A 26,929-nucleotide genomic window follows, 5' to 3' on the forward strand; every position below is an offset into this window, starting at 1 on the left:
ACCCAGAGATAGCAAGTGCTGCTAAGGATGTGGAGAAAAGGGAACCCTTGTGCGCTCTTGGTGGGTACTTAAACTGGTACAGCCACCATGAAAACTAGTATGGCAAGTCCTCAAAAAATTAAAATTAAAACTACCATATGATTCAGCAGTTCCACTTCTGGGTATTTATTGGAAAAAAACAAAAACACAAATTCAAAAAGAAGCATGCACCCCCAAGTTCATTACAGCATTGTTTACACTAGCCAAGGCACAGAAACAGCTTACGTGTCCATTGATGGGTGATTAGAGAAAGAAAATGTGGCATATACACATAATGGAATACTATTAAGCCATAAAGAGAATGCAATTTATCAGTTTTGACAACACGTGTAGACCTTAAGGGTGCTATGCTGAGTGAAATAAGTCAGAGAAACACAATGCCACTGGATCTCACTTACGTGGAATTTTAAAACAAAATAAAAAAAAAGACAAGCTCACAGATACAAAGAACAGACTGATAGTTGCCAGAGATGGTGTGAAGAAAATCAGTTGGTGCAAACTTCCAGTTATAAAATAAATGAGTCCTGGAAATAGAATGTACAGTTTGGTGTCTAGAGTTAACTATACCATGTGAAATATTCTAAAGTCACCAAGAGAGTAGATCTTAAAAGTTCTCATCACAAGAAAAAAAAAATTTTTTAATAGCTAAGTATGATGAAACTCCAATACTTTGGCCACCTCATGCGAAGAGCTGACTCATTGGGAAAGACCCTGATGCTGGGAGGGATTGGGGGCAGGAGGAGAAGGGGACGACAGAGGATGAGATGGCTGGATGGCATCACCAACTCGATGGACATGAGTTTGAGTAAACTCCAGGAGTTGGTGATGGACAGGGAGGCCTGCCGTGCTGTGATTCATGGGGTCGCAAAGAGTCAGACACGACTGAGCGACTGAACTGAACTGATGATGACGATGTTAACTAGACTTACTGTGGTCATCATTTCACAATATATACAAATATAGAATCATTTCTTTGTACACCCAAAACTAGTATAACATCATCTATCAATTATATCTCAATTTAAAAACTATGAAACACACAAAAAATATGATGCCACAGATTTTGTTAATCCATGGGGTAAAATACAGGGATAATACAACATATTTAGAAGTTTTACCACAGATGGGTAGATATAAGGAAGAAAAATTCATAAAGTATATTTCTTGACAGAAGAGCAAATAAGAGCCGGTTTAGCTGGACTGATTTGGAACAAAAAAAAATTTTTTTAATAAAAGAATACTTCTTGAGTGTCAGCTGTGAGCTGGAATGTTCTGGGTGCCGTATTTACCTTATCTCATTTAATTTGCATGATCCCACGGAGTAGGAACTGTCTTCCTTGTTGTATAAAGGAAACCAGAGAACTAAGAGAGTTAGTAACTTGCCCCCACGCCACTCAAGTATCCCCACACTCCTTGTTTGGGGCATAGGAGGTAATTTGGGTGTAAAAATGAAAGATAAGACCGACCAAAACGGCAGCTACTGTGGGTCCAGACACCGGAGGGTCTGCTGGGCTCTCTAAACCTGGAACCCAAAGGCCCACAGTGCCATTGGGAGAAGAATTCTACTTTCAGCCAGCACGGGGCTTATCTTTGAATGATCTCCAGAAGAGGGACCAGTCATTGATTAATGGCCCCACAGACGTGAGACTGAGAAGCCATAATGGTTACTTAAAAACAGGCATGCTGTGCCCTGTGGGTCAGTGGGAAGGGGAGTAGGAAAGAAGAGTTCTCAGTAGCCCACATGCCTCAGCAATGGTCTAAAGGCTCTGCCAGCGCACTCCAGGGCATTTTCTTACAAGGCTGACCTCCCCTCCCCTCTCTCTCCCTCCCTCTCTGCGCTCAAACCCCACCAGCAGGGCACTCCTGGATGCTGCAAGCCTAACCTTCCTCAATATCTTTGCTCACCATTCACTGTGCCAGAATCATCTTCCCCCAGATCATCACAGGCACGGCTTCTTCTCCTTCTCAACAGAAACAGCCATCTGTGACTGCCCTTTCTAAACCTGGCATCTACTACCTCTACCTTGATCATCCTTTTCTCTTTGTTGATGTTGTTTAGTTGCTAAGTCATGTCTGACTCTTTTGAGACCCCATAGACTGTAGCCCCCAGGCTCCTCTGTTCATGGGGATTCTCCAGGAAAGAGTACTGGAGTCGGTTGCCATTTCCTCCTCCAGGGAGTCTTCCCAGCCCAGGGATCAAACCCGCATCCTGGTTGACAGACAGATTCTTTACAGCTGAGCCACCTGGGAAAGCCCTTCTTCTCTTTAATTTTCTTCAAAATCATTTCCATCCAGGGAAATTATCTTGTTAATTTCTGCTTTATTATCTACTCTCTCCTTCCTTAAAGGGCGAGCCTTCTCAACTTGGGGATTTAATTTCTAATACATGGTTGGCATTATCGCAGGTCTTCTATGTGACAAGTGCTGTCTGGTAACTGGATCACTTAGTGACAAGGAAGAACGCCTCCAAAAATTAAGACTACTCTCAACTCATAGTGAACTTGATGAAGCAAACTTAGATTTAAGAAAAGCTGACAGTGAAAGAGCGTGCCCATTAACCTATCCCCCACCCGGGATATGACCTAAATTCACATTCACTGATCTGCACGTATTTTTTAATGAACAATACGGTCTGCAAGCATATCACTAAGGATTAGTGCAGTGACTGAGTTTTGCTAGAGACCTCATTGGTCTTATCTATCATATAATTTTTTGTATCATAATACTTAAGTGAACTAAAAAGGAAAGCTTAAAGAAAATTTGGTTTTTATGAAAGTTTTGAGACTTCACACATTGTAGTATTGTAACATTACAACTTGTGAAACTTTACAAATTTAAAAAATTGTTTTCAATGTTTGTAGGAAGCCCCTTTCTCTCTTTTCAAAATCATCTGTCCTTGAAATACCAGGGGAAAATACTTGAGAAATTCATCCTCAGCATTTCTTTGAGAATAGTTGCATATATTTTTGTATAATTTTTAATTAGTTATTATTGGAGTATAGTCACTTTACAGTGTTGTATTAGTGTCTACTCTATAGCAAAGTGAATGACTCATACATATGCATAGGTTCCCCTCCCCCTTTTGGACTTCCTTCCCATTCAGATGACCACAGTGAATTAAGTAGAATTTCCTGTGCTGTACCGTATGTCCTCATGAGTTATCTGTTTTGCACAGAGTATCAATAGTGTACAATTTTTTAATATTTTTCTTGGTATTAAAAAATTCAAGAGATGTCATGTCCATCACTCTTGAGATAATTTCTTTAACACTTTAAAAAAAAAATCCCTCCTATATTTTATTATGCAAATTTTCAAACATACAAAACATTTTGGAAAACTGATACAATGAACACCCATATTCCCACCATCTGGAATGTATCTTTTACATTTTGCTATTTCTGCTATATATGTATTTTATGACATTATCTGTTCATCCCCATCCATCTGGCCATCTATCAGTCCATCTTATATTTTGACCATTTCAAAGTGAGTTTAAAATATCAACACAGTGTATGCTGACTTTCTAAACACTTTAGAATGCATACCATTAGCTAGAGATAAGTATGTTTATAGTTTACTTTTTTTCTTTTGAAGGCAGCTTTAGGAGAAAAGACACGTGTTGTAAGTGAACCGTTGGATGGCTTTGATTATGTACATACCTGTGCATCTGAAAACACTACTAAGATAAGGGATATAATCATCACCTGCAAAGAGCCCATTGTTCCGCTTCCTGTTCAGTCCTCACCCCTACTTTCATCTCTCCCCAGAGACAAGCATTGCTCTAATTTTCTTCACTACAGATTAGTATTACTAGTTCTAAAACTTCATCACATTGGAATCATGCTGTATGTATTTCTGTGTTTCCAACTTCTTTGACTCAAGGTGATGTTTTTAAGTGTTACCCACATTGTTACATGTATTGGTAACTCCTATCTCCTTCTGAGCAACATTACTTTGTGTGGATCTACTACAGTTTATTTTTGGGCTTCCAAGGTGGCACAGTAGGCACTGCCTACTATTGCAAGAGATGCAAGAAACTCTGGTTCAATCCCTGTGGAACTGTGGATACAGCATTTTGAGCTAAACTGTGCATAAGTCACTTTAAGATCATGCGCTTTTGTGAAACTGTGTCTGTCCTTTTAAGGCTATCTCAATTACCAGTTCTCTGCTGAGAGATTTGTGGGGAAACCCTCACAAGTATTTAGCCTTATACATTTGAGATTCCTGAAAGCCCGACTTTGTTTCCTTAATTCTTTGTTATTTCATTACTAATTTGAAAGGCTGTTCCTTCCCTCCTTTCTTTACACTTTTATAAGTATCTTTCCAGAAATGATAGTTGGACTGTAGAACATGGACACTGTTGCAAGCCACAATTATCAAATATCTATAAAATTATTCTTTTATGAGAAAGAGAAGAAAGGCAAAGTCACATGACAAAAGAGGACAGAATAAAGAATTCAGAAATGACTAGTGTCCAGGTCAAAGGGAGACTGACAGAGAAGGACTAGCATATAGTTTAGGGCCACTGTGGAGCCAAATATTGACCTTTCGTGTTCAAAGTTGTCTTTGTTGCCATATCCTCAGTTTTCCCTACTCAACCCTTTATCTTTCACTTGGGATTTTTCCTTAATAGTGCCTTTACTGCCCTGCCATCATTTTAAGAATCCTGGAACACTTGTGTCTCCTCCTCTACAGACAAAATACTTCAAGTAATTGCTCTGAAATCAGCCCTTTGAAAACTTGCCTTTGAATCTCAAGCAACCTGTCACCTGTCATGGGAGCAGAATTTGAGGAAAGGGTCGTGTTTCACGGCTTTCTTTTGCCAATCAAATGAAAAGGCGAAAGGGACTGCTTCTGGTTAAAGGAGTGTCAGGATGTTGTTAAGGAGAGGAGGAGAATTTTGGGTGTGATAGAAAGAACTCAGGAGTCCCAAAGTAACAGTGTGGTCTGCTACATCAGAGTTCTGCCTTCTGACTTGCATGCATGCATGCTAAGTCACTTCAGTCGTGTTCAACTCTTTGCGACCCTATGGACCGTAGCCTGCCAGGGTCCTTTGTCCATGGGATTCACTAGGCAAGAAAACTGGGATGGGTTGCCCTGCCTTCCTCCAGGGAGTCTTCCCAGTCCAAGGGTAGAACCTGTGTCTCTTATGTCTCCTGCACTGGTAGGTGGGTTCTTTACCGCCAGCACCACCTGACCCTAACAAAAGAGGTAGAAAGAGTCAACATCAGTGGCAGCTGGGCACAGAGAGACTTGAGTATCTCTAAGGTTTTGCAAGAAGCAGAAAAGAACTAGATACACCAGAAATCCTTTGGAAGATAAAGATGGCTGCCATCATACTTAACATGCTTATTAAAGATGATTTGGACTAACCTGTCCTTAATATAAGAAGTAACATTTCAGAGATAAGGTGTCTGACCTCATCTCTTTCACTAAGTGTTTCTGTGAGTAACTGTTATGAACCTCATCTTCTTCGCAGCAAAATAGCAAGATTAGATGAGACATGGATCCCCAGTATTTGTGTACAAAAGTCTGATTATACGTGTATACAATTTCATAAAAAGCAATGTGCTACTTTGGCTTCTCATGTGGCTCAATGGTAAAGAATCCGACTGCCAATGCAGGAAACGTGGGTTCGATCCCTGGTTGGGAAGATCCCCTGGAGGAGGAAATGGCAACTCACTCCATTATTCTTGCCTGGGAAATCCTATGGACAGAGAAGCCTGGTGGGCTACAGTCCATGGGGTGGCAAAATAGTCAGAGATGACTTAGCAACCAAACAACAACAAATGTGTCACTTAGTACATATTAAGACTTTAGTACAAAATTTCTGCACTCTTGGTATATATTTTTGAGCTTTCTAATAAATCATGGATGAAGTAGGTTGTATTATGTATTAATATGTTTTTGAAATTTGAACTAACCCACACCCAAGCAAGTAAATTCATACACATTAATTAACAAATATTTATTGATCACTTACCATGTGTCAGAACCTGTGGGGATAATAATTTTGAAATACACATTTCCTACCACTCTTCTTTAAAACCTCCAGCTTTTAAATTAGACTGTTACTATTTACAGCTATTTATCTATGGATGCTGGGATGTCCTAACAGGACTGTGCAACCAAAACAAAATAGAGAAATAAATTGGAATTAGGGCTGAACTGAGACTCCAGATGTCATTTATAATAATCAAAAACTGTATGCACCAGGACAGCTTTATATTTATTAGTTATGAATTTTGGTAGCAAGCAACTTTCATTAATTCTAATTTATAAAATAAATTAATTTGAATTTATAAAATAAATTCAGTATTTATTTATAAAATAAATAATAAGATACTTTTAAAAAACCTATTGACAGCCATAGAGAACAAACATATGGACACCAAGTGGGAAAAGTTGAGGTGGGATGAATTGGGAGATTAGGATTGATATATTTATATACATTATTGATATTGTGTATAAAATAGATGACTAATGAATACCTACTGTATAGCACAAGGAGCTCTGCTCAGTGCTCTGTGGTGACCTAAATGGGAAGGAAATCCCAAAAAGAGGGTATAGATGTACACAGAGAGCTGATCCACTTCACCGTACAGTAGACACTAACGCCACATTATAAAGCAACTATACTCCAATAAAAATTAATTAAAAATAAATAAATAAAAGCCTATTTAACGTGTTGTCTCAGGATTTTGATCACTCAGAATGTGTCCACTGCTAGAAAAGAATATCACCACGACCCCTTACGAAAACAAAGTTTTAAAGTATGCCTTTTCATACTATCCCTATTCACCTTGCTTATCAATAATTCAATCAGCAATGAATCTTGAGCCCGTCTACAACAGGAAAGAAAAAAACTGAGATGTCAGTGGGACTTCATTAGAGTCTCTGGCTTTAAGAAATGTCTAATCAGATGGAGGGCTAAGACAAGTGTCCAAATAGCAGAACCAGGCAAACATCGTAAGAGACGTATACTCAGAATCTACAGGGAAAGGGTTCTAATTCTGTAGATCCAGGATACCTTCATGGAAACTACTTTGGGGGCACAAACTCTAATCAGGTTACGATGGAATATTACTCAGCCTTAAAAAGGAGTGAACTCTTGATACACTCTACTGTATGAAGGAACCTTGAAGACATTATTCTAGTAAAGTAAGCCAGACACAAAAAGATAAATGTTGCATTATTCCACTCATAAGATGTACTTAGAATAGTCAAAAACCTAGAGACAGCAAGTAGAATAATGATAACCCAAGGCTGAGAAAGGGGAAAATGGAAAGTTATTGTCTAATGGATACAGAGTCAGTTTGAGAATTAAAATGGTCTGGAGATGGTCAGTGACGATGGGCGTATGGTATGAATCTACTTAATGCTACTGAACCGTGCACGTGAAAATAGTTAAAATAGAAATTCTTCTGTTACGTATATTTTACCACAATAGGGAAAAAACAAAACAAAACGTTTATCAGGTGTGGAGACCGTGGTTCTAATTTCAGGCTTTTCACAATTTAATAGTGAGGTCAGTGTTCCTTTTGTGCTCTGACTTCCTCTACTGTGAACTGGGAGTGGGCATTTCTAGGTCTTTCAGAAGAAGGGTAAAGGATATTTTGAATTCATTTGAATCCACTGAATTTCTGTGTGAATAAACAGTTTGGTGATTTTATGAATACCTGTATAAGTGTGCTTACCTGATAGCTCAGTTAGTAAAGAATCTGCCTGCAATGCAGGAGACCCCAGTTCAATTCCTGTGTCAGGAAAGATCTGCTGGAGAAGGAATAGGTTACCCACTCCAGTATTCTGGGGCTTCCCTTGAGGCTCAGCTGGTAAAGAATCTGCCTGCAATGTGGGAGACCTGGGTTTGGTCCCTGGGTCAGGAAGATCCCTTGGAGAAGGAAGTGGCTACCCACTCCAGTATTCTGGCCTGGAGAATTCCATGGACAGAGGCCACAGTCCATGGGGTCTCAAAGAGTCAGACATGACTGAGTGACTAATACTTTAACTTTCATGTATGTATATACATATAAAGAGTCCTTGGTTATTCACCTTACTGTATGAAATACCATCAAGATAGGAAACCATTTGCAATGGAATTAGTGAATGTGCTCGTGACCTTTTTTCTCAGTAGTCAGATTCTGAGGTTGCTTCTACATAACATAAATCATTTCAAAGAAAAAAACTCTACCTTGCAAATCCTCCATGAAGGATTTTCCGGCTTGGTATAAAGGAATGCCTGAAGTTTGGATGATTATATCTGGTTTCCATTCAACCATGTGTTATGAGATAGAATTAAGTCAAGGAAGGTTTATTTCTGTCTTATTTTTACCATTTATAGAGCCAAGTGAACACTCTTGCTCCTTTGGACTGGTCAGCAATGGTCTGACTGAGAGGTGTTTCTGTGCTACCGTGGAAATGCCTAAAGTGAGCATAAATGCCGCTAAGTCACGTTGATGCAGTCTTTTGGGAGACGCCAGGGCTGGGGAGCAGCACAGCCTAGTGGCCAGAGTAGTGGCTGGTTTTCAAATGACCATCCTATAGCCTTGGGCCTGTCACATAAAAGCAAAGGGGGAAAAAAATAACGAAAATATTGCTATGTTATATTCCACTTCAAAATGTGGAAGAAGAAAAATATAAATCACCAAGCCCTTAAAAATTGTCCCATTTGCCTTCATCTAATTAAAAAGGACATGTGTAAATCTGTGCAAATAGTAACTCTGTGCTTTAAAATGGAGATTTATTTACTGGAGATAAGATATAATGGTGTAGGAGGCGAGTTAGTACTTCCAAAGAAAATGGCCCCACACGAAATTACATTATTTTATAAAAGTCTATAAGAAAGCCACCACAGTAGCTGTTACTCAGCTGAAAGCAATGTCTCAAATGACAAATCAGAATCTTTTTTCTTCTTTTTTTTTTAATATCAGAGCAGAATACAAACCAGAGAAACTTCCTTCACATTCCTTTGAGGTTGACCATGAAGATGCTGATAAGGATGAAGTAAGTAAATGGTTGAAAGTGAAATGTTTAAAACATGAGGATAATTAGTTCCCGTCTAACATGTTTGAAATTCAGACTAGTTTCTCCTAAAGCTGCAGTAACCGTTGGTGTGAGGGTTTTTAGACAAAACGAATCACGTTTGTTTTGAAATTGAACATGATTATTTAAGATGAGTCAGAGAAAAAGGAGTCTCATTTTTAAGTGCAGTGTCTAAGATCTGGGATTCACAAAAGATTGCTGTGATGCTAATGATGCCTTTTGTGCAGGATACCACTTCCCACTCATCTTCCAAGGGCGGAGGGGGAACGGGAGGGACCGGCGTTTTCAAGTCTGGTTGGCTCTACAAGGGGAATTTTAACAGCACCGTGAATAACACCGTTACTGTTCGGGTAAGGAGACATAGAGACTCATTTTTGTTCCTGCCACCTTTCTTGACACCCACCCCCTCTTTAGTCACAAAACTGAGGTGAGCTATTTGCATTGAGTTTGTGTTTCATGTCATATTTTATTTATGAGAAAGGAAGATGCTCTTCTCAGAACAGTGCTCCAGAAATGTAGCACTCTTGAAGGGATTAGAAAATTCTAATTTCCATGAATTTGAACTACCTCCTCATATTTTTTTCCTTTATTTAGTCATTCAAAAAGCGCTTCTTCCAGCTGACTCAGTTGCCAGATAATTCCTACATCATGAACTTCTATAAAGATGAAAAAATATCCAAAGAACCCAAAGGCTGTATCTTTTTGGATTCCTGTACAGGTGTGGTACAGGTGAGTAGAAATCTCTTTTTCCCTGAGGGTTTTTTTAATTGAAAAATGCATTCATCCAATCATCATTCATTCATTCTAAAAATATTTATGGAGTACCTAATATGAGCCAAAAACTATTTCAGACTCTTAAGGATTCAGTGGAGAGGGAACACATCCTAGAGGCTTGCTTTCACAAAACTTACTTCAATAAAGTAAAGAAAACAGAAAATAGGCAGGGGAAAAAAAAAGAAATGAACAGAATGGAATAGTTGGTAAAATCTGGAATAAAGAAAATAAACAAGGCTACAGAAAGGGGAGAGACAGATGGTGAGGTTGGAAAGGAATCTTTATGCTCCAGAAGTGATAGAAACATTTATGAAGAGAAAATATTTGATCTAGAGGTTAAGGCATGAGTAGGGGCAGCAAGTACAAAGGTCCTGAGGCCAGAGCAAGTCTGATATATGCAAGGACAAGAGGAAAATGACCACCTGTATGGCTACAGTGTAGAGATCCACTGAGCTAAAGAATGCAGTATGGTTATATGCAAATCGCATAGTTCAAAGAATGCTACCTTTATTATTAGGTAATATTGCAATATTGCTACCTTTATATCTTCATGAATGCTACCTTTATTATTAGGTAATATTGCAATTGTAAATTTACAATGTATATACACATCATCCTCCTTCTAAGAGCAGGTTTCTTCAAGGGCAAGGATTGATTGCATTGATTCTCAAGAGTTGAATCACAGAAACTGACTCTCAGACATGGCACTTTTAACCAAAAATGCTCTTCTGCAGTAATTTGTCCTCAAATTATTGTCCTTAGTATTAAATTTGACATGGACCATTTTGGCAAGAAGAAGCAGAAAAATTCCGTATGCCTCATTTGGACATCTTATTCTTTCTACTCTGATGATCAAACATTTTTATTCTTTCTCACGAAAAAATTGAAGCAATCAAGTGTTTTAGTAGTCTTCCCTCCAATTTAACATTAAATGCTGGCTCATTGAGATTGAGGACTCTGTTTGTGATCACAAGCAACTAGGAACAATACTTTGTGTTTCCACCAAAACATGGGCATTCACATAGCTTGCTACATGGTTTAGATTACCTCTTTGATTCATACCAAGGGCACTCAGATGTATGGATGCAAAATAGAATTCTCTTCAGCCACTTAAGCCTCATCTATTTCTGGATGGTTTAGCTGTTAAAATCTGGAATTTCTCCAGAAAGTAATAATACCGAACTTTAAAGGGAAAGAATTAATTAACTGTTGCTGAGCCCTCCACTAGAACTGAAAGATAATTGCTTTTTAACACAATTGCCAACTTTCCATATGGAAAGGGCAGTAAGGACCTTAATGGAAGATGGAGATAATTTTCTATTGTTGGTCACAAAGGAGACTCTTTGGATTTAGAAATATGAAGTAGGACTTTAACAATAGGTTTAAAGATCAATAGCTACATTTTATAGACTTTGAGCTGAAAAACTGAATATTTTCTTTTCCCTTTGTACCTCCAAACTTGCTGTAACCAATGAGTCATCATCTTTTAAGAAGTATCATTGTATCCCCTTGCTAGGTGTTAAGTTTGCAGAGACATAGATTTGTGTGTGATTTCTTCTTCCAAGAGTGGTATAACTGTTGAACACAGTTAGCTAGTGCTCTAATCTGACTTTTCACCTCTTCTCCATCACTTTTTAGACCATGTTTCAGTCCCTGCTTAAGCAATGCCTTGGAAAGAGAATGTCTCCCAAGGAAAAACATAAGAGTTGGGTATATACAAGTCGATGTTTGAATTCTAATTTGACCCTTTACTATGTAAGAGCCTTGAGTAAGTTACTCAAGCTGTTTGATTTCCAGTGTTTCATCTGTAAAACTAAAGTAAAAAGGGATCTGGGAGACAGTGTGTCTTCAGCCATCCTTTCCCAGTCTTTCCATGAATTATAAAAGTCACAACTTTATGAGAGATAAATGTCCTATCATGGGAAAGCCCTTCTAGAAAATATTGATTGACATGGTAAAGAACCTGCTTGCAATGCAGGAGACCCAGGTTTGATCCCTGGGTTGGGAAGATCCCCTGGAGAAGGAAATGGCAACCCACTCCAGTATTCTTGCCTGGAGAATTCCATAGACAGAGGAGCCTGGCAGGCTTCAGTCCGTGGTATTGCAAAGAGTTGGACACAATTGATTGACTAACACTTAAAGTTGGCTAATTTATCCACTTCTTTCTTCATTCATTTATTCACTCATCCAATAAGCTTACTTAGTACTTATGACATGCTAGAAATGTGTTTAAGCATTAGGAATTCCTTGCCAAAATCATAACCAGAGGAGGACATAGGCTCATAACTATTACACAATTTCTCAAGAGCTATAATGGTGGTATAAATGTACTTTCTATGGAATGTTCTAGGAGCACAGAACAGTGATAAACTCTTCTGGGTTGGCTAGAAGAATGCATAGAAAAAAGAAAAAAAAACAAATGGGCACATAGGTAGGAATTCCCAAGGTAGATTCTGCACGTTAAAGCAGAGTTGAATAATCCTACTTCATTTTTCAATGAATAGTCATTCACATATCTGGGATCATGCACTCTATCTTTTAAAGAGTTCAGCTCTATATTCCTGTCTTTATTGTCTTCTTTATCATAAGCTTGTTATCCTTTACAGAAGGAGGGACCTTTAGTTTCTTGAGATCCCTTTGGGAAGATAGACATCTAGGTCCTTGTCACCTTGTATAAGATCCCAGTTCTTACATATTTGCTGGATATATAAGAACTGGATCCCAGTTCTTACATATTTGCTTACAGCTCTTTCTGACTTACAAGTTTTTGCATCTGGAAAGAAGATGCTGAATGATACAGTGCAAGTTTAGTCATTGTTCTAGCAAGCTTTCAGGTACAAAATGTGCCTGAAGATGAAACATGTACACACAGAAGCACAAAGCAAATGAATAATAGGATGAGTCAGACCTGTTTTGTTAAGAATCATTGTCAGTTTCACTTGAATAAAACAGAGAAGAAAAACAAAAAGTTTGCCTCAGAAAGTACTACCTACCACCCAGCATTCTCAATGTGTTCCAACTCATAACACTCCTCGTGAATAAGCCGTTATAGTTTGCTTCATTCAAACCCATTCTATAGCACCATGCTTTCTTAGGAGTACACCTTGGAATTCTCAGAAATATTTTCAAGGGCTACTTCAAGCAGAGAGAAACTCCTACCCAAAATTCTCAGAGACTGCGAGCATTAGTCACTCAGTCCTGTCCGACTCTTTGCTGTCTCACAGACTGTAGCCCACCAGGCTCCTCAGTCCATGGCATTTTTCAAGCAAGAATACTAGAGTGGGTTGCCATTTTCCCCCTCCAGGGGATCTTCCCAATCCAGGGATTGAAACCGAGTCTCTTATGTCACCTGCATTTTAGACAGATTGTTTACCTGTTGAGCCATCGGGGAAGCCCCTCAGAGACTTTAAGTGATGTTTATGGTTAGGAATTTCCTGATCTTGGTAAAATAGAGACCTAATAGTAGTTTTCCACTTTTTTGTAGTGTCATGAAACGGTACTAGATCTGTTTTATACCCCTCATTTCCAGTCTGAAGCAGAACTTCCAACTTTTGCTATTTCAGTTTTGATCTGAAACTAAGGGCTATTTAAGCCTCATCTATCCTGTCTTGTTCCTTCAGAGTCTTCTCACTTATTCATTCGTTCATTCACTCATTCATTCATTCATTTATCCATCCATCCATCCCAGATCCTGCCACTGTGAATAGAGTAAATAGCCCAGGAATCCCATGTACCTAGTTCCCCAATATTAACAGTGACAATGACTGATGTCACTTTGTACATAAAGGCTTAAAGCTGAACGGGCTTCCCAGGTGATGCAGTGGTAAAGACTGCCTGCCCATACAGGAGACCCAGGTTTGATCCTGGGTTGGAAAGATCCCTTGGAGAAGGGCATGGCAACCTGCTTCAGTATTCTTGCCTGGAAAATCCCATAGACAAAGGAGCCTGGGGCCACAGTCCATGGGATTGCAAAGAGCTGGACACGACTGAGCACGCACGCACGCATGTGGACCTGAACACTGTTAATTTCCTCCTAGGTGCTGGATCTGCCACCTTGTGGATATAGGTCCCAAAATAATGGCCTTTGAGGCTTAACCAAAGTCTAAAAATTCAGATGGTTTCTGCAGCACAGGCCACTATAGGAAGGAAGCAGGGTCACTTCCTTCTCCTGTTTGAGATAACACAGAGCATCTTAGACAGTGAGTGCCCACATAGAGACAGTCATACTGGGAAGGGGAAAAAAATGTGTACCTGCCAATGAAAACAAATTTAGAAGTCACCTATAACCTATAAACCCCCCAGCAAACCTTGGTGGTTAAGAATCTCACTTCCTGTGATAAAAATAAAAGCCAGAATGACACTTGTAATCTTCTTCATCTAATATATTATTTGACAACAGTTCATGGAAAATGCATTATTATTGTCTCAATTTATTAAAATAAAGCTCGGAGAGATAAAGTGACTTGCCCAAGCAACAGAGCTAATAAGTGGAAAAATTTAATTTGAGGCTGAGGAAAATCCAGATTTACAGAAAGATGCCCAAGGAAATACTTTGGTGATCATATATCTAGTGGGTATGCTTGCATAGATACATATTAATACATTTATCCTACATAAACCAACAGGCAGAAGAAACACTCTGAAGATAGATGTGTGTCATTTTAAGCCATGAAATTTAGATGTAGGTTTTATTTCAGCAAATATTTATGGAAAATTTTGCTATATGTGAAGCTTTGTGAGAAAGCAAAACATAAATTAGATGTGGTTCCTGTCTTCAAAGAGCTTCTCGCCTGTGGGAAGATGCACCAAAAAACACAGAATATAGCATGTGCATGAGTAATTAAACATGTGTGACACATCTCAAAAATTAGGTTCTGATATCATATGCAAGAATGATATTACCGCATGATACCAGACTATATTATACACATGTGTGTATGTGTACTCAGCCATGTTCAACTCTTTGCGACCCCATGGACTGTAACCTGCCTGGCACCTCTGTCCACAGGATTTTCCAGGCAAGAATACTAGATTGCCATTTCCTACTCCAATGTAATGCATATATTACATATATGTATTTCACATTATATTGCTTGTTTCCTGACATTGCATTGCACTAGAATGTAAGTTCCATGGGCACAAGCACATCACTTGAACATTTTTTAATGCTCTCTATCTAGCACATAGAAGATAGCCAATACATTTTTGTATGTGTTGAACAAGTATGTATTTGAATGAAAGAATATACAGAAAATGGAAAGGATTGCATGGATGGTAGCCAGCAATAACAGTAACCTGAATTTGATGTTGTGTGGCTCTTCTCCTGTTTCTGCAAAATTCTATAAAAGATGCTAGCGACAGTTACAATGGCGTATTTTGCTTGGATAACTCCCTTCAATATTCCATCCTCCATTGGCTTTAGTGGTTTCATTGGAGTATCTATTTCAAAGCTTTTCTAGGTGAGCAGTGTGAAAAGCAATCCATTTGCCACAACTCATTAAGCACATCGTATGACATTAGGACATATTTCCAGTTTCCGTTTATTTATGAAGCCATGTAGATAGACTGTGGTGAGCTTGAATGAACAAAGATGTTGCATCAGTCACCAGGGATACTGATTTCAGGAAAATAAAGGAAAATCTGAGGAATGAGAAGAAGAATATGATTACTTCTTGATTATCATTTTAATGACTTAACATTGCATTTCACAGTTATTAAAATGTCCCATTGGTTTTCTACTTCTGGCCCTTTCTTTTTTGCTGTTTTATATGCCATTATCTTGAAGATTACAGAGGGTGAGATAGAAAACCACTTAAGGCATCTTAATCTTCCCCAGCATAAGCTTCTCTGCACTGAAAGTAGTTCTCTTTCACTCCAAGGAGAAAAAGATAATTTGGCTTTTGAAAGAAGTTGTGAATATAATGTTTATTTCATTTATAAATACCCCTTTTTGAGAAACAAGGGCTTGTTATATTTTGCTCAAATTTTAAAAAGTTTGTAATATTGTTGAAGTTGTCAGCCATATTTAATTCACTTAAAGTGCAGAACGCAATTTAGAAAATCAATTTTTGTAATTTTTTGTTAGCTCCTTTGACATCTCCATTTGAAAATAAGTTGCAGCTCAATCCACTTTTAATTTGGACCTAATACAAGCATTTTATACAGTTTTGCATCTACCGTTACCCATTATTTACAGCATCAGATTAGTCAAGCAGATTCTTTCATTTGTCTGTTTTCAAGAAAACACTGAGATTTGTTTGCATTCTGCTGCACTCAGCTACTTTAGATATGCTCTGAGCATTTCTCTTTCCTGAGTGTCTATTCTGTTCCTGTGGTGTTTTGAAGGTACGATACTGTCATGGGAAGCATGTCTGTCTTTTATTCCTGCTCTCAGCCATCTCTCTTTGCCCTTAGACCCTCTCTGTCAGTTCAAGTCACAGGCAATTTTATGGACCTCCTTCTTCAGCACCCAGGGAAGTATGTGGGAGGGTGTGTGAAGGAGTCTGGCCCTCCCTCAAGAGGAGAACATAGCTTCTAAGAATTTGCATTCTTAAAGAAACTACCCAGATGTTTGCTTTGCATAGGAAATGTTGGGGTCACTGCCCTTCCAGTCACCGCCCCCCCACCCCCATTCTGTTAACACTGAAGCCAAAATGATCTCAAAAAACTGGGTGTGGATTACATAAGTTTATGCATTTGTCAAAAGCTTGATTTGTGTATTTCATTCTATATAACTTTAACTTTAGTAAGGGAATTTATACAAATATATGTATATATATAAAGCTGTGGCATTTTACTAAAGTTATCCTTTCTGTATTCTCACAGAACACAGAGGGTTCTATAAGAATAATAGTATTTTCATGCTGCAGTTCTCATGCTGCAGTAAACAATCCTGTTCTCAAAAAAGAATGTTTATACCTTGATTTTTATTCCTCTACTTCAGTACATTCATACAGAAGTTAAGCACATTTCTCTTCCAGTTTCACATTTGGATGATGAATTGTTTAACACCTGTCTCCCTTGTCTGGGCAGAGACCTTGTCTGTTTTTGCCCAGCACAAAATACAAACCCAATAGAACCTCTTTAAGAATGAACACTGTCACTGCACTGAGGATAACTAGTCACCTTCTGCCCTGGGCTCATGGGCTATTGAAAATGCCAGTCTGCAAGGGAATCCTTACAGGGCAAAGAAATAATAATAATTGACAATAATGGGAAAGTATGAATATGAGCAAAGCACTTGTCCTTGGCAGAGTCTAGAAAGTGCCACTTGAGCTGTGAAACCCCACAGTGAGGATCACAGTTAGTTTCTTAGCTAATTCTTTTTTCTCCTTCAATCCCCCAATTTTTCTTTTTCCTGAGGCTTGTATGTTGCCCCAATGTCTACTTTCAGAAACGAGCACCCCCAGGCGTGGTTGCCCCTTTAGAGTGTGGCAATGCCCAGCAGGTGGCAAAAAAGATCGGCAGCCGATGAACATCTTCCTTGTGCTGGGTTGCCTCAGTTCAGTTCAGTCGCTCAGTCGTGTCCGACTCTCTGCGACCCCATGATTCCCAGCACGCCAGGCCTCCCTGTCCACCACCAACTCCCAGAGTCTACCCAAACTCATGCCCATTGTGTCAGTGATGCCATCCAACCATCTCATCCTCTGTCGTCCCCTTCTCCTCCTGCCCGCAATCCCTCCCAGCATCAGGGTCTTTTCCAATGAGTCAACTCTTCACATGAGATGGCCAAAGTACTGGAGTTTCAGCTTCAGCATCAGTCCTTCCAGTAGGGCTGATCTCCTTTAGGATGGACTGGTTGGATCTCCTCACAGTCCAAGGGACTCTCAAGAGTCTTCTCCAATACCACAGTTCAAAAGCATCAATTTTTCGGCGCTCAGCTTTCTTTATAGTCCAACCCTCACATCCATACATGACCACTGGAAAAACCATAGCCTTGACCAGACGGACCTTTGTTGGCAAAGTAATGTCTCTGCTTTTTAACATGCTATCTGGGTTGGTCATAACTTTCCTTCCAAGGAGGAAGCGTCTTTTAATTTCATGGATTGTCTCAGGGCGTGTTAAAATATAAAGGGATTACTTCCTGTCTCCACCACTTGCTGTCCATGTATTCCAAGCAGGTTTTCATTTGTCTCCTCAAGCCTCAGTGTTTTCATATGCTAAATGGAATGATAACAGTGTCTCTCATAGAGTTGTTACGAGATTTAAATAAAAATGATGACTGTAAAATCCTCAGCACAGTGCCAGATATATAACTGGCAAATGTTTAGTGTCACATTTGTAGTAGTAATCGTGCTATCGTGGAAGTTGAAAGAAGAAAGCTATTTTGGGAAGTGTCTCAGAGCATCCCAAAGGAAGAGAAGATTACCCGAAGTATATTAAAGATTATTCTCTTTTGCCTCCAAGAAACAGCAGTCTTGTTCTCAGAAAGAGTTTATATCTTGACGTTTAAGTTGTACCCCCACACTATAGTGACCCTGTCATCTTAGACTTCTACTCTTATTTGCATTTTACTTACTTTAATTGTATAGAGTCTTGCTTTACTACAGCTGTGAGTGCTCTTAGACTTTAGAACAGTGTAGGTAATAATTGAACACTTGTATCAGAGTTACCTGGGAGTGATTTGAAGATGGAATATCTTCAGGAATTCTTTCAACCACCCCAGGTACATAACTCTAGTTATCACTGGGGGAAGTTTCTGCTTTGCCTTTATATTTCTAATCTCATGGCAGAAATGTATATAAACTGCTATAATAGTCTGCTTTTGTATTCCCACTACTTTAAATGTGCTTCTTTGATCTTTAAACATCTCATTTCTTTTTATAGATTTCACCTTCTGTGAAAGTCTAACCTAAGGTAGTTACTCATCGAATCAGACCACTTCAATTCTCTGCACAGCAGAGAATCTCTGTTTTTCATTTGTTAGTTTATTTCTTCAGTTGTTCATTCATTCCCAAGGATTGGAACCTCTTCTGTCCCATTCATAAGAAGTAATTGCTTTGAATGCACTGTTGTTGAATCCTGTGTGATGGCTCTGTGATAGCATATAGTGGTGCTCCAGCTCTCATGAAGGCAGTTATAAGGGAGGAATATGCTGTGCAACAAAGCAAATGAAAGTGAATAAGCATGTAATCCCAAATTTTTGTGAGTACCCTGGAGGACAAGAATCCTGTCCCCAGCTAGGGGAATTGGGAAAGTTTCATTGAGCAAGGACAACTTTAGTTCAGATCTGAAGAGTGAATATAAGTCACCTAAATACATGAAGGGCAAACATGGTGTTATATGTATAGATACGTACCTGGTGACTGGGATGGAACGGTTGTTTCAGGCCTTTGTGGCAGCAACAAAGTCTATGATGGGAGCACATCCAATGAACTAGAACAAAACCTCATGGGTTGGTCACAAAATGCAAGTAGAGATGTCAAGTAGGACGAAAGTCTGGAGGTTGATGAGGAAGCCAGAGGCAGAGAAAGGAATTGTGAGCCCCTGGCATGCGGATGTCATTTAAAGTCATTGGACTGGATAAGGAAGAAAACAGTCTAAGGTGGAACTAAGGTTAGCATGACAAGTCACAAGGTAAGCAAGAGCCAGTAGAGGTGACTGAAAAGTGGTGGCCATTCAGGAGGAAAGAACACTGGAATAGAGTGTAGTCATGGAAACCAGAGTGAGATGGGTTTCATGAAGGATGAAGTAGCCACTGTGTCAATTCTGCTGACAGGTCAGCAGAGATTGTATAGCTCCTCGGATAGTACAGCAATGTAGACTTTGTTGGTGACCTTGGCAAGTGCAGCCTCTGGGATATGATGGGGTCAAAAGCGCAACTGGAGCGAGTTGTGGACAGAACACACGGTGAGAAAGTGAAGGCAGCAACTCAAAGCAAGTGTTTAAAGAAGCTTAGAATATACTTCCCCCATGCCTGAAGATGAAATATTTGAGCCCACATGCTCAGCCAGTCAACAGCAACCTTAAAATATCTCTTTGTACAAAAAGCCTTGAAAGAAACCAAATAAAATAATTCTTGTAGATGTAGATGTGGTGTACTCAAGTCATGTCCAACTCTTTGTGATCCCATGGATTATAGCCCTCCAGGCCTGTCCCCACCCAGGGATCGAATCTATTCTCTTATGTCTACTTCATTGGCAGGCAGATTCTTTACCACTAGCACCACCTGGGAAGCCCCAAATAATTCTTACCCATCTAAACTTTTGTCTGCTTTGGAAAATCTAACTTGATGTCACCTCCTTGTGTGGAAAACCCCATAAAAAAATATCTCTCACTCTCTAAGACTTAGTTGGTATTTTTTCTTTTTATGCTGCAGAATAACAGACTAAGAAAATATGCCTTTGAATTGAAAATGAATGACCTGACCTATTTTGTGTTGGCGGCTGAAACGGAGTCAGATATGGATGAATGGATCCACACCCTCAACCGAATCCTGCAGATCAGTCCTGAGGGGCCCCCCCAGGGCAGAAGGAGTGCAGAGCTCACGGATCTGGGGCTGGGTGAGCACACCACCCCCCCTCCCTTGCCAACTGTGACCTGTGCATTTGGTTCATTTTAGCTGCTAGTAATCCTGGTAGCTGTCAGGTCTAGCTCGTCCAACTCTGAGCTATTTGCTCCAGGAAATCACCCCCAAACCTTTACTTTTACTGAATAGTGAAGGTCACCTCACAGAGATATGATTTTTTAGTTGACCAGCAATGATTTGAGGCCGACATCCAGCAAATGATATTGGGAATCATTGATCAGCAATACTAAAAAAAAAATGACCATGTCTAATGGGATGTTAGAGGGGAGATTCTGTGCTTTATAGATACCATTAAATTTAATTAATGAACGTTACTGTGTAATGGCAAATATGCATCCTTTCCTTATAGTTGAAAAGCATCTTTCATGTGTGCTTTTGACCCCATGCAGATAAGGCAAGTTGTGAAAGTTCCATAAATTTTGCATGAGATAAGAGATTTTTATAAGATAAAAAATTTTTCTTCTGCCCATACCAGTTCTTTCATCAGACTCTAATCCATTCTAGGCAAAGGGAAGAGAGCAAGAGAAAGGGGAAAAAATGGTGAAAAGAAGAGAAGGAAAACAGGTTTATATTAATAGTCATGTGGAAGACAAGTTTATTCTCAGACTCAGTCACTCCTCCCAAAGGAAAACTTCTAAGACATTTTGAACAATACCATGGTACATTAAAACCAGAGAGTCTTTATTTTTTTTAGTTAATTTATTTGTTTGACTGCACTGAGTATTAGTTTTGACACTCAGACTTAGTTGCCCCAGGGCATGTTCCCCTATCAGGGATTGAACCCACATCCTCTGCATTGGAAGGAGGATTTTTAACCCTTGAAACACCAGCGAGGTCCCCCAAAGAGTGTTTAAGTTCTGGCAGTGTTGATTTTAACACCTGCTGTATACTGTAGTAGGTGTTTTATACTCATGATTTACTTAATAATCATCAGCTAGAATATTAATGTTTACAGAGTCCTAGAGAGTTTAACTAACTGAAGCTAGAATGTAGGTTTTATGTTGATGGCCTGAGAGTCAGGATTATCAAAAATATTTTCATATGTAAGACAGCTTTAGTATACATTGATGAAGTGAGACAAGACAACCCCAATTATAAATGTAGTATTGTAAGGGTCCAGAGTTCTTATGGGCACAGGATGGTGTCATTAAGAGTGTCTCCAAATGATCACCAGGACGTCCGATTTCCAGGCCCAGGTTTTCCAACTATATGGAGGACTAGAGCCAGGGCACAGTGAAGGCATCTGCTCACCAGTGTCCCTCCCTCATCACCCTTGAGTCTAACCCAGTTTGGATATGTCACAGGCTTGAAAAATGAATGATTCATGAAGATTATTTAATGACCTGGTCTTGATGTATCTTTTCAAGATTCCCTGGATAATGCTATAACTTGTGAAAGCACACCGGAGGAAGCTGATTCTTCAGAGAACAGCCTGCACCCAGACTTCACGAAAGTAATAAAGCTGACATTTTTCTGTGCAAATAAACTCGAATTACTTTTTATTTATTGCTTTCATGGGAAATATGTAAATGCTTTCTTTTAAGATTTAGACTAAGAAACACAACAGTCAGAAAACAAAAAGCATGTTTCTGTAAGATTGCAGAGTGTTGATGGATGATATTATAACAGTGTTAATACTAAGGGACTGTTTCTTAGCCATGTGTATGGGGCTGGGCTGTAGGTTTCCGGCCAAGTAGAAACTAAGAACTAACTGTTTTCTCTGTAGTACCTCACAGAAACTGAAGAGACTGTCAAAGCAACTCGAAACATGGAGAGGCTAAATCTGTTCTCGCTGGATCCAGATATAGATGTAAGTCGGAATTCTCTTTAAGCAGATGTGAACTTGACTTGTACAGTTGCGGTTTATGATTTAGAAGCTCTTTTCTTATGATGGGTGTCTGTTGAGTAAAACTTTTCAAACTTTTTTAGAGCTTGAAACTTCAGAAAAAGGACCTTTTAGAACCTGAGTTTGTGATCAAACCATTTGAAGAGAAAGCCGCCAAGAGAATCATGATCATATGTAAAGCTCTCAACTTAAATCTTCAGGGATGTGTGACGGAGAATGAAAATGATCCGATAACGAATGTAAGTTTCTCTTCTGATACATCCTGTACCCATCAGCCAACATCACACCACCCTCGTTAAAATCTTTTCTATTCCTGATGATTCCAGGCACTGAGTTCACACCTTCTATTGTACCAAGGAATATGATTGACAGCATTTTTCCACTTGACTAAAGTGCACAAGTTCTGAAGTGGAATTGTCAATTATACTGCCACAAAATTTCCCTTTTAACATAGAGAAGAAGTAAGAAAGGGACTCTGCTTTATGGTTCTTTCCTTTAAATCAGCCCAATAGTTCAGAGTTTCCAGATATACTGTTTGTATCTTTCTGGTGGAACTTGAGATTGCTTTTAAATCCACATTTTTATTTTAATGTTCATATGTTAATTTTAATGTATATTAGAGAATATTTATAATGAACAAATTAACCCTGTGATTTCACAGCTACTATTGCTTACAACAAGGCTAAATAGTGAGTCAAGTAGAATAATATATAAATATTAAATAAATAATACATATAAATGGTAGGGGGAAAACATGCTTCACCGATACTTGGGAAACATCACTGTACTCATTAAATCAATACAAGATTCCTCTTCTTACTAAACGGACTCCCTTGAAAGTTCATTTTTAGTATTCTACGGGACAGTTCTATACTAATTGTGAATGTGTGGGTGGGAAGGGCATATTTTGTTAGCATAAATATTATCAAAGGTTTAACTATAAAGAAAGAAATAAAAAGTACTCAATCTTAACATCAAAAATCATTGTTACTATATTGGCGTGTTCCTTTTCATTCTTTTTTAATGCATTCTGTTCTTATTTCTAATAAATCATCCCTCAATTGTCATCTTTCACCTTAAAGAACTTATTTCCAAATCCATGATACAAGCCACATCTGCTTTTAGAGGGTAGAAACAGTATGACATTTTTCTGCAAATTGTACGCACAATCCGTACACCTCTCTATTTATGATATCTTAAAATAAGCCTTGTTAGTTTGACGGTGAGTAGCGGGCAAATGAATGAACCCTTTCAGAAAGACTGTAATCTGCTTCCCTTGGGTCTTCAGGTACCTTAATGCTTCTCTGAGCCTCCTTCTTCCTATTCTAGTAGCAGGGTAATGGTGTGTGCTGTGGACCTCAGGTTTAATGAGGAGAATTTGTAAATATGATGCATGCAAAATATTGATGGTTTCAGTGTTACCTATGAGATTCTTATTGACAAATGAGCTAAAACAGAAATGTATTTCTGGTAAGAATCTTCCCCCCAAATGAAGCTTCTTCATATTTTATAAACTGTAACTTGCCCTAGGTATGTGACAGAATGAAAGTAGTTAAAGTTGAGTTTATTCATTCTCCAGCAAATACTTTATTCAGTGCACCTAATGGAGCCAGACTTGTTCTAGTTCATTTCAGTTCAGTCTCTCAGTCATGTCCAACTCTCTGTGACCCCAAGGACTGCTGCACGCCAGGCCTCCCTGCCATTACCAATTCCCGGAGTTTACTCAAACTCATGTCCATCAAGTTGGTGATGCCATCCAACTATCTCATCCTCTGTCAACCCCTTCTCCTCCCACCTTCAGTCATTTCAAGCATCAGGGTCTTTTCCAATGAGTCAGTTCTTCACATCAGGTGGCCTAAGTATTAGAGTTTCAGCTTCAGCATCAGTCCTTCCAATGAACACTCAGGGCTGATCTCCTTTAGAATGGACTGGTTGGATCTCCTTGCAGTCCAAGGGACACTCAAGAGTCTACTCCAACACCACAGTTCAGAAGCAACAATTCTTCGGCGTTCAGCTTTCCTTATAGTCCAACTCTCACATCCATACATGACTACTGGAAAAACCATAGCTTTGACTAGATAGACCTTTGTCAGCAAAGTAATGTCTCTGCTTTTCAATATGCTGTCTAGGTTGGTCATAGCTTTTCTTCCAAGGACTCTTTGTGACCCCATGGACTATACAGTCCATGGCATTCTCCAGGCCAGAATAATGGAGTGGGTCACTTCTTTCCCTCTACCACAGATCTTCCCAACCCTGGAATCGAACCGGGGTCTCCTGCATTGCAGGCAGACTCTTTACCATTTGAGCTATCAGGGAAGCCCCAGACTTGTTCTAAGTACTGGAGAAACAGCAGGGAATTAGTTGAACAAGGTCCCTGGCCTCTTGAAGATTAGAATCTTTGGGAAAAGATCAAAGTAAATAAGGAAATAAATGAATTAACAAGAAGCTTGCAGACTGTGCAGAGTTCTTTAAAGTAAATCAACATAGAGAGATATGATACAGAGGAACTGAGAGGAGGGCTACTGAGAATAAGATGACCACAGGAGACCTCTCTGAGAGGGTGACATTTGAACAGAAACCAAGGTTGAGAAAGGGAAAACATCAGGTCAGGGCAAAAGGTTCCAGGCAGAAGAAAGAACAAGTGTGAAGTTCCCTGAGACTGGTAAATGTTAGCCGATTCTAGAAACTGAAAGGAGATAGTGAAGGGAAGGGCAGACCAAGAGGGGATGGGAGAAACAGCACAGAGTAAGAGTAGAGAGCGTCTTCTACACTGTAGTGAAGAGTTTGGATTTATCCTTAGTGTAATTGGAGGCTGTCCTAGGGTTTGAAGCACTTTAAAATGGTTTGATCTAATTCTAATTCTAATTCTTAATTCTAATTTAAGAATTTGTGTTCTTAAAACATCCCATCAGAGGAATGGACTGAAAGAAACAGGTGACCAAGGCAAACAGAAGTTTATTTCTGTTCACTGTGAACAGTTCAGTTCACAGTGGCTTGCTCTAGGACTGGCAAAGAGGAAGGAGAGGAATGGATGGATTTGACTGATGTTTTGTAAATTGAATTGACAGATTTTTTGGATATATGGGATATACAGGATAAAGAGAAGAGAAATCTCAAGGATGAGTCTCTAGTTTTTGCTTTAGACGCTTATAGGCATAAGGCTGTCATTACTAGGAGGACAAGACTAGAGGAAGAGCAGATTTGGGGGATACAGGCCAAAAAGTACATTATGGACATGTGAAGCTTAATTGGCCTATTCAATATGCAAATCGAGATGTCCATTAGGCAGACTCAAACACATGTTTGGAACTCAAGGGAATGGCATGAACAGAGATATAAATCTGAAAGGCTAGTCCAGGCGGTAACACACAGGAAATCATATAGAAATTTATATGTATGTAGGAAATATTAAATGGATGAATATTGAAGTGACCAAAGAAAACTCAGAAGGAATGGTCGTTGATGTAGGGATAAACCAGGAAAGACTGACTCGTGATGCCAAGAAAGAAAGAGCCAGCCGTGTGGAATGGTGCTAAGAAGCTGAGTAACATGAAGCGAGAGAAGAGCATGGTAGATGTGGCCATGTGGAGGATGACTATAGCAGGAAAAATGTTCCTTTATGTGAAAGTGTTAGGAGGAGTATTCAGAACATATTTTCACTTGGGATTTAAAAAAAGACAAACCTAGAAACTTAGTCTTGAAACTATTTAGAAATATCAGAAAAATTTAACCTAAATCATAGTATCACTTAATCAGTTTATTAAATAAAAATGAATTCTTTTTTGACCAAATGCATCCTTGTTGTTGTTGTTTAGTTGCTAAGTCATGTCTGACTCTTCTGCAACCCCATGGACTGCAACCCCACCGGGCTCCTCTGTCCGTGGGATTTCCCAGACAATAATGCTGGAGGGGGTTGCCATTTCCTTCTCCACGGGATCTTCCCAACTCAGGGATCAAACCCAAGTCTCTTGCATTGGCAGGCAGGTTCTTTACTGCTAAGCCACCAGGGGAGCCAAAGTACATCCTTAAGTGTGATTCAAAACTCAAATTTAGAAACAAACATCAAAGAGAATGGGCTTTCTTTCCAGCGCCAGGAGCATGTGACTCCCTCCACGTGGATTCCTGTGTGTGTGTGTGAAGTCATATCAGTCATGTCTGATTCTTTGCGACCCTATGGACTGTAGCTCTCAAAGTTCCTCTGTCCCTGGGATTCTCCAGACAAGAATACTGGAGTGGGTTGTCATTTCCTTCTCCAAGGGATCTTCCCAACCCAAGGATCGAACCCGCATCTCTTAAGTCTTGTGCATTAGAGGGCAGGTTCTTTACCACTAGCACCACCTGGGGAGCCCGTTGGAGTCCAATCTTTATATTAAAGCCCATATTCAGAAGCTAAATGTTTGTATCTGGCGCAGTCTCGGGCAAGAGAATATGTCCAATTCAAAGAGCAGCTTTTGGGAGCCCTTTCATATCTCTCAGGACAAAGGGATAAGTTGTTTTCAAGTGCTCTGTATGTCTGTATTATTTTTAATTAATTTTGTAATTGATACAAATGCTAAAACAAAAACTAAGAAAACATCTTTAAGAATAATTTCATAGTGCTTATAAACAATGTAAAAAACTGATAAAACAGCCTCATCTTGACTCAACTTCAATTTTATATGTAATGGCATTGTTTTAAAAAATCTTTTTGTGATTGTTCA

At 39.2% G+C, this 26,929-nt stretch overlaps 1 protein-coding gene across 7 annotated transcripts in view; it reads left to right on the forward strand.

The window, feature by feature from the left end:
• DOCK10 (dedicator of cytokinesis 10) overlaps positions 1-26,929 on the forward strand; it is a 295,733-nt gene that overhangs the window by 168,959 nt on the left and 99,845 nt on the right. For all 7 annotated transcript variants that reach the window (XM_065930453.1, XM_065930455.1, XM_065930452.1 and 4 more), the window contains exons 5-11: positions 8,970-9,042; positions 9,309-9,431; positions 9,676-9,810; positions 20,174-20,357; positions 21,751-21,836; positions 22,110-22,193; positions 22,313-22,468. In XM_065930453.1, the coding sequence (XP_065786525.1) occupies positions 8,970-9,042; positions 9,309-9,431; positions 9,676-9,810; positions 20,174-20,357; positions 21,751-21,836; positions 22,110-22,193; positions 22,313-22,468 (841 nt within the window). The remainder of the gene's footprint in view (positions 1-8,969; positions 9,043-9,308; positions 9,432-9,675; positions 9,811-20,173; positions 20,358-21,750; positions 21,837-22,109; positions 22,194-22,312; positions 22,469-26,929) is intronic.

The sequence above is a fragment of the Muntiacus reevesi genome, chromosome 3, assembly GCF_963930625.1.
Source record: "Muntiacus reevesi chromosome 3, mMunRee1.1, whole genome shotgun sequence".
Classification (NCBI taxonomy): domain Eukaryota; kingdom Metazoa; phylum Chordata; class Mammalia; order Artiodactyla; family Cervidae; genus Muntiacus; species Muntiacus reevesi.